The 9,256-nt window shown below is 38.2% G+C and overlaps 1 protein-coding gene across 1 annotated transcript in view; it reads right to left on the bottom strand.

The window, feature by feature from the left end:
• The window catches only part of LOC149843419 (soluble starch synthase 1, chloroplastic/amyloplastic-like), a 43,078-nt gene extending 35,418 nt beyond the window's left edge, over positions 1-7,660 (bottom strand). Inside the window, exons 1-2 of the mRNA XM_089999783.1 lie at positions 6,908-7,660; positions 2,354-2,709 (exon numbers count right to left, since the gene is read on the bottom strand). Coding sequence (XP_089855909.1) covers positions 2,354-2,709; positions 6,908-7,178 — 627 coding nt within the window. The 5' untranslated portion in view covers positions 7,179-7,660. The remainder of the gene's footprint in view (positions 1-2,353; positions 2,710-6,907) is intronic.
• Positions 7,661-9,256: the final 1,596 nt, after the last annotated feature.

Here is a 9,256-nt window from a genome sequence, read left to right on the forward strand (position 1 = left end):
GAGACTTCACTAAGCATGTGTATCCACGACATGGGATATGACATGATACTTAGACACTTCACGGACACGACACTACACTTCATGGACATAGTCAAACGAGTTTCACGCACAGTCAATGTTGTGTCATCAACTTTATCTAATTTTTTTTATGATTTTATTAACCTATTTCATATTCACAAGTTCTTTTTCTTTTAAATTTTTTGTCATCAATCACAATAAATTTCAATTTCAACATAGATTCGTTATTTGATATTCCTAATTATAGTGATTTAGAATTGTTGTTTTATACACACCCTGACACACACATACATCCATGTGTGTGTATGGCCATGTCTTTGTGTTCTAATTTTTTATCGTATCATACCAAATGTATCTGCATTGTATTCCAATCTCGCATCCATAGGACTGATCAAATTCAGGGCAAAAGAAGAAGGAAAAACAAAAGAAAAGATAAAACTGAAAGGAGACAACAACTTCCATCATGCATAGTGGTAGAAGCTATGCTAGAAAGAAAGATAAGAAGATCCAGCAAACGAGACATGGTCATGGTCCAATAAAGCATTTAAACATGTATCATTTTGCATCACTAATAGCAATACAACTTTTTTGGGATGCAGCAATTTACATTCTTGGGTGCTTGACAATCTCATGCTCAGACCATGTAACCAAATGTATTAACTATAGTCTATAACAATAAAGCAACTTTTCCAGATGAGATGCAGTATTTTTTAATAGGAGTGGAAGAAGAGGAGACGAAAATGATCAACACCAGAAGCAGATAATCATGGTATCAGACACTCCAACAAACGAAATGCTTGCATCAAATTTTTAGTTCACAGTTAGGGATGGCAGTGCACCAGGGCGGGTGTGGGGGACAAGGTCTCCATCCCCGCCCCATCTCAAAATAGTGACCTCCATCCCCATGACGCGGGGGGGGGGGGGGGGGGGGGGGGGCTTTGGACCTTTACCCCCACCCCGTCTCCCTCCCCCGTTCCAGTTACCGTCCCCATCTCCCTCCCCCGTTCCAGTTACCGTCCCCATCTCCCTCCCCCATTCCAGTTCCCGCATCTTACCAAATTAACAGTCCGTCTCCTACCGCTGCATTAGTTAGGAGGAGGAGAGGCCGAGCCACCGAGAGGGTCGAGTTGTCATGCGGATGGGCATGGGGAGCCTTGAGAGGAGGCCTAAAGGATCGAAGGCGGTGACCGAAAGAAGAGGAAGGAGAACTGAAGAAGCCGAAATGGCCATTTTAGGCTTTAGGGTTAGAAATTTAGTATTAGGAATATATATAGGAGTCATATGTAATTTTATTAAATAATTAAGGGTATTTTAGTCATTTTACTAACAAAGATCAGGGATGGGGTGAGGCAGGGCGGAGAAAAGTGTAAGTCCATCCCCGCACAGGTTTTTATTTTCACCTCCATCCCCTCCCCAAACGGGGCAGGTCATTGTGTAATGTGTGTAAATCAATATATACTAGTAATATCATTCTTATTGAAAATGAATCATATCTTTTCCTAGTAAAAAAATTCCTATCACTGCCTTCACCATATAAATTTTGGATATGGCTTGACACTTCCTTGATAATCAATATCTACAGTACACATATCAAACTAATATTGAGTAATAATGAACATGTGCACTAATGTTATGATAATCATCCACCCTGAACTTTCACATTTTACTTACAAATAATCAACTTTGAGATAATATCCAGAACTAATTAAACTCCTGTTCCTCTACAAATGGCTGCTACATGCATCTGACACAAACATCAATCATATGACTTTGTTATAATCCAGGATGACTTGAGTCCATATTTTTCTCAAACACAGGTGCTCATAGAAGTCCTAAATATACATTATTGTTTTGAAGTCTAACATAAAAATTCCCATTTTCTGCATAATGATTCTCTTTAATCTAAAATCCCAGTCACTTGTAAGTTCTTATTCTAGAATGTGGAGAGACCTTGCATTCTAATAAGAAAAAAAAATGGGAATTGCAACATATACGTTAGAGTGAGTCATAAAAGAGGATGGAGTTTTTAAACATGATTAAAAAAACAACAATTTACAATAGAAAATACAAAATTTTATTACTGTCATTAGATGACTTTTATGTGCACTATGACTGGGAAAAAGTTTAGAAGAAAAGAGTGAAGGCAGGTGAAAAATCAAGAAAGATATAGAGGTCTATTTCGCACAAAAGCATCCATAGTTATCCGTGTACTTTGAACTGCATATTTAAAGAAGATTAGGTAATATGAAGAAAACATCAGTGGTAGAAAGCTGCAATTCATGAACAAATATAACATGCACAGAACAACAGATAGAAGAGAGACTAAGATAGGTACCCAATCAACACCAGCTCGATATTCATGAAAGAATGCAACTTCATGCTCTCCTCCAAAGCAAGCAACTTTAATTCGACAATCAAGATCATATGCCCCAGAGAAAGCCTGATTGGTGACTCCATTCATGTATCTTGGAGTGATTACCATCACACGATGACCACGGGCACCCAGAGAAATAGGCAAGGAACCACATACATCACCTAATCCTCCTGTCTTTGAATAAGGGGCAGCCTCAGCAGCTACAAATACAATATTATGGATCATTCTTTTGGAAGCTTTTCCATTGACTTCAACTGTAAGAACTTCTTCCATATCTGTGACCTTGCAGTCACTAGGTTCAACAGTTTCCTTATCACCTATAGTACAGTAAAAGTCAATCTATATGTTCTACCACCAATTCAAGTATTTACATCAATTAATCCTTTTTTTCCTTTTTTTTTTGTAAGAGTGGGATTTGAAATGAAAATCAACTAACCAATATGTCACAAATCTACCCATTAAATATTACTACCACCATAGATTTTTCCAGGAAGTTCATTAGTACAGGGAGAATACATCATGGAGGAGAAAGAATCAGATCCTTTGTGCATGTGCATATATGTGTGGTTCAAGCTTTTAAGATTGATGATCTTTATGTGTTTCATTTTCAAGCATGCAATTTTGTCCATAAAAAGCATTTGCATTAGTAGTCATGGCCTAAATGAGCATACCCCTATGGTTTTCAATCTTTATGTAGTTCAAGAAATGGAATTGCCATGCACTGTTTATTGGGTTGAACTCCATGAATATGCTTACTTGGAAGAACAAAATACACCTTTCATTCACAGTCTAGGACTAATGGTCATCTTGATGGTAGCAATCTTGCACCACGTGAATTACTTCCTTATGAGGAAACTGATGAAAGGAATTAAAACCCATAGTTTCATGCACAAGCTCATCCTACTTTGAATGGGTGAAAAGCGATCAAATAGCTAATGACATATGACACACCTATCTTTCTTCTAAGATTTTGATTCAAGCTCCTGATAATGAAAAATATGCAAATTATGGATTCCTTTCTATAAGTGGCTTATTCTGCTCAAGGATGAGATCAACAATCTTCATTATGGAAGTTCTATGATTGACTGTTTTTTTTATCAAAAAAAAAAGCGAGAGAATCATAGAACTTAATAAAATGATTTTGGGAGATTATTATAAAGCTTTCAGCATGATGATTACTGGTCATGTGCCTCAACCTACATGAGGTATTGTGGTCCATGAGTTTCCAATGTAATTCCAAATTTATTTTGGCATTTTGATCCAGTTTTGCAACATGTTCATGCAATATTAGCAACCAATTATAGCACAGGTCATGGTTGGGGACAATGACACCTTTCTACAAATTGCAAACGACGTAGAAACAGTTTAGGAGCTGGGCACAGAGGTTTAATGCAAGTTATGATAATGGTTAGAGTTCTACAATTACCCCCTAATGCACAAAGGTTTAATCGACCAAGATCACCATGCAAAAGTTTTGGTCTGAGGAACCAGACTAGTAATACATGATTTCCTTTAAAAAAAACAAAAGAACACTACTAGTACATGATAGAAAATTTTCTGAGGCTGCATCTAGTACAAGTGATTTAAGGATTATACCACCGCTTTCCACAACTAGTGCTTCTTCACTTGCATCTTACCAACCCTCGCCTCAAGCCAAAAGCTATCCCACATTGAGGGCAAGGAATTCATGAATAGTGATGGTAAGCACGTCTTATTATGCATTTTAAGAAGGGATACATGTATAGTTTCTCTGTTTTTTGTCTTTGCCAAATACTTTTCTTGTTCCTCATACCAGATATAATTTGAATTTTATCCCTCAACTTGTTGACCAAACTAATTTCATGTATTTTCTCATTAATGCCTCTTCTTGTGCAGGACCTTTGCATGAAGAAGACGTTCGTTGAGAACAAGACATGAGAATCTGTACATGGAGAAAATCTCCTCATCTAAGTTAGTTTGATCCCAAGTGTCAGTCATAACAATAATTGTGCTTATGAATTGTGGGTACTCGTCTCGGTCATTGCAGTTCAGTAAAGCTATATTAAAGGAATTTTTCCTAGTGTCAAAAAGTCGAATCAGGAGTCTCTATATCCCAAAATGTCAAACTAGAAAAAGGTCATGAACGTTCTTTTCTCTTTCACAATAAAAGAGCCACCCACATTTCCTTTTTCAACTAATGCATTCTGATGAATGGAACCTGCCTCAAAGGCTTCTTTATCTAATTGAAGATATTATACTACCTTTATCGATGATTAGGTCATTATAGTAGATTCACATGTATATTTTCTTAAAATATAAGCAAATACATTTGTTGTTTTTAGTCAATTCAAAGCTTATTTGAACAAATTTATTGGATGAAACTGTGTCACTTTGAATTGATGATGGCTATTAATATATTCATAGGGATTTTTCCAGTTTTTTACTCTAAAATGAAATCCAATACCTAGATACTTCTGCATAAAATGGTTAGGAAAAAGGAAACATCAATATATTGTCAAGACTGCTCTATCTACGCATGCCCCAAAAGTCAAAAATACAAGTTGAATTATGGAGAGGCATTTCATACGCCATTATTCTCAATAAATTGGTTTCCTTCACAGGTGCTCAATGGTGATACACCATATCTTGTGCTTTATGAAAAACAAGCAAATTACTTGCATCTTTGTGCATTTGACAGTATATGCTATGCCCACATTGATAATTCAGAATGGTCTTCCAAAGAAGAAATGTGCAAATTCATTGGTTATGATGACAATTACAGAAGGCAAATGATTTTAGTCCTCGATTACATAGAATTTTAATATCTAAGATACATTTTCTATGATGAGCTAACCTGTGAGTAGAGTGGTGCAAAAATTGATCAACTCGACATGTCATGATCAGATTTTCCACGTGTCTCTGTGACTAATGATGATAGCATTCGAACATTTGCTATCTTGATGAATAGAGACAATAATGTGTAGCTAGAATGTCACGATAATGTTATAATTGAATCTCAAATGTATCAGTGAGCAATGGGACATGTCAAGAAAGCAACATGCAACACATTCACTTCCATTCAGCCATTGCCTAATTCAAAGTGAACTGTTCCACCCATGGTTTAACATAGTCGGATCAACAAGCAAGTGTTTCTGATCATCAGAATGTAATCCAACCAAACTCTGAAGGAATTGATCATACAAATGAAAATCCACAAGAAGAAGAAAATATCCTCAGAAGTATGTCACCAAAGACATAAGTGAAACCACAACATCCAATTGAACACTGAATGAATTATAAAGCATTCTCTTTAATTCAAAGCTAATCAACAATCTTGTTGAAAATGTAGAGTCAACATCTTAAATGAAGCATGTGAAAATGAAAGATGAGTTGAAGCCATGAACTTTAAGATGTAAGCATGTCTTGAATGTGGAACCTAAGTGGTTGTTAATCAGCCAAAATACAAGGAAAAAGAACTGAATTAAATGGATAAATAAAATAAAAATATGAAGAAAATGATAGCTTCGAAGATTCATGATGAGATTGGTAGACAAAGGCTACACTAATGAGTGTGACCTTCATTCCAATGGAACGGTTAGCCCCAAAGTTCAGATTGAAATGATGTGTTGTTCCTTGCTAAGCTGTTTTCTAAATAGAGCCTGCAGTGATTAGATGCTAAAAACAATTTTCTAAATGGAAAGCTTAAGGAAGAAGTGTTTAAGGAGCAACCCTCGAAGTTCTGCATAAGGAGATCCAAAAGCAAGGGCACTCTGTTTAAAGAAAGGACAAGCAACAAGAGCTTGGTTTGATAGGCTTTCTAAGGTGGTAAGATCTTGTGGCTTCTCTCGAAATGGCATTGACTACTTTGCTGTCATTCATAAGGAAAGCATGACATGACTACTATACTGTTGTATGTGGATAACATGGGTACGGAGGTTGTAATGAGGTACACATTGTACATGTCTAGAAGGTGTCGTGTGGCAAATTTTAATTCAGAGACTTGGGATGGGACCCCTGCATTATTTTCTTGGGACTGAAATTGATAGGAAATTTCATTCCATCTTAATTTCCTTGGACATACGTGTATATTTGACTGCAAGCCAACGAGAACTCCTATGGCTCTTGATACTCAATTACAAGATTAGATGGAGAGTTACTGCTAAGGCCAAAAGGATGCATAATGCAGTTTCCAATCAAAACATTTATTTCCTAATTCTCGCCAAATTGCTCATCCATGCTGCCTCAGCATGATTCAACCACGAATTATCCCAAAATCTCGGTGTATGTTTGCAGATCAAGAAACAGCCAATAGAGTCGCAAAGTAAATGTTCCAAACCAACAAAAAAGTAGCATTCGAACCAAAAAAAAAACATTTAATGATTCATCATCACGTGCATCACAATAGGCAAGTTCCTCCTCAAAAAAGTTATGAATGTCGCAAAAGAAAAAAAGTCAAATTTAAAAAAAAATAAATATATAATACCAAATAAACAACAGAAGAAAAGACAGAGAGGAGAGAGAGTAGATCTTAATTACCACTTTGAGCATGAATAAGATCGTCACCATCCTTCTCCGAATCCAATAAAACCTCCTCCAGATCCTGAGAATTACAGAAGCTCCCTCTTTCCTTCCTTCTCTTCCAAGAACCCGTCTTCCTCAATCCCAGAAAACAAAATTTCCCCACATGGGCACCCAACGGTTTGACGAAAATGGAACTCAGGAACGCCGGAACCGGAGGATCAATCTGTCCTCTAGCACCATAACCAACAAGGCCACCAGAGATACATGGGACCCTCAAACTCCCCATTAAAACCCCAGAAAAAAAAAACTCAGCTCCCAAAAAACACCCCAATAAGAGACAACAACCCAATTGCAGGAAACAACAAATTCAATCCGAAAACCAAAGACAACCAATGGAGAGATGATGGAGCAATCCTGAAACCTGTTTCTCGCTGAACCCAGTTTTATAAAAGACAAATCTCTCTCTCTCTCTCTCTCTCTCTCTCTCTCTCTCTCTCTCAGGAAAAGGAAAAAGAGGTTCTCTCGGTTGCTCGCGTTCACGGATTCGCCCGGGAGAGCGTGGTGTTTCGAAAGAAGATTAGGATGATACGTGGCAGGATCTGGAAGCGAGCGTGTAGGTCCAGACCTGAAGGCGAAGGCCTTGGAGAGGGAGAGAGAGAGGGCTTCGGGGCGTGGGAAAGCGCAGAGAAAAGAAAAGGTGGTGTGCATGGCCAGGTGGGAATGCCGTTGCTTTGACGAAAACGACATTCCCCGGTTCCCGATATTTTTCCCCCCTTTGAAAACGGGATCGGTTTACGGGGGAGAATTGGAACCCCCGTGGGAAAGTGATTTTAGGATGTAGGAAAAGTTACGTCGCTCTTCAACTGTCACATATGTCAAGCATATTCCTATTTTTTGGCTAAATGGTACATAAGGTATTGGTATTATACAAGGAGGCCTAAAAAGTTTGAGGTACGACATTATTTAGGGCGAGTCTAAAATTTGGCACTTCAAGCTTCAATTATATATGACGCAAGTTTCTTACATTTAGGGCAAAGCATGAAAGTTTATTTAGGGGGAGTCTCCTTAAAATTTGGCACTTCTATACCAATAATACACGGTATAAAATTTGGCACTTCTATACCAATAATACACGGTACTTTGGTATTTATTTTGTGAAAAAAAACCGTCCATAAATAACCAAACAAAAGAACCCTAATAAAAAAGCAAAGGTGGTTTTCTTTTGGATATTAAAACACAGAGGTGATACTCAAAAGAGAGGGTGGTGTATGTTCGCCCCCCATGATTCACTGAATCCCACGTCTGTGTTCGGGGCTTTGAATGAGCGCCACGTATACAAGCACATGGGGCTCGTATTCCCGTGTATGTTGACATAACTTTGCATCGGACTCTGGTGTTGTTGCAAAGACTTAAGTACCCTTTCTTGCTATTCTTCTCATAAAGTGATGGTTTGAGAAAATGATAAAAATGCCCTTCATTCAAAAAAAAAAAAACAAACAATTCAAAAAAAGGACAAACATGTTCTCTATCCAGAAAGTCGAGGATGATGTTGACTCTTCAAAGTCTTCTTCTTCTTTCTCCATTCAAAAAAAGGACAAACATGTCCTCCATCCAGAAAGTCGAGGATGATGTTAACTCTTCAAAGTCTTCTTCTTCTTTCTCCGTAAAATACTGTAAAACCCTCTCTCTCTCTCTAGAGAAGAAATCAAGGGAGGCAAAGAGTTCTCCCTAGAGAAGGTCATGAACATCAACCCTCTCACTCTCTCTCCCTTCTCTCTCTACTTCTGTGCGCATCCAACAGACGATCCTACATTGCTCTATCGTCATCTTCTTCTTCTTCCTTCTCCGTAAAACATTGTAAAACCCTCTCTTTCTCTCTAGAGAAGAAATCAAGGGAGGCAAAGAGTTCTCCCTGGAAAAGGCCATGAACATCAACCCTCTCACACTCTTTCCCTTCTCTCTCTACTTCTGTACACATCCAACAGACGATCCTACATTGCTCCATCATCATCTTCTTCTTTTTTCTTGTCCGTAAAACAATGTAAAACCCTCTCTCTCTAGAGAAGAAATCAAGGGAGGTAAAGAGTTCCCCCTGGAAAAGGCCATGAACATCAACCCTCTCACTCTCTCTCCCTTATCTCTCTAGTTCTGTGCCGGATTTAGAGCTTTTGCCCTTACAGAAGGGGGGTCCGGGGGCTCCCCCCCGGCAGCACCCTCCGGACCAAAAATTTTTTGGGCCTTCCAACAACGATTTGTAGTATTATCGGGCTTTCCTACAGCAATTTGTAGTATTTTCGGGTCTCCAACGAAACGCTATAGTGATTTGCGGAAGACACTACAAATCGCAAATCGCTATAGCGATTT

Source organism: Nuphar pumila, chromosome 3, assembly GCF_984573655.1.
Source record: "Nuphar pumila chromosome 3, dmNupPumi1.hap1.1, whole genome shotgun sequence".
NCBI classification, from domain to species: Eukaryota; Viridiplantae; Streptophyta; class Magnoliopsida; order Nymphaeales; family Nymphaeaceae; genus Nuphar; species Nuphar pumila.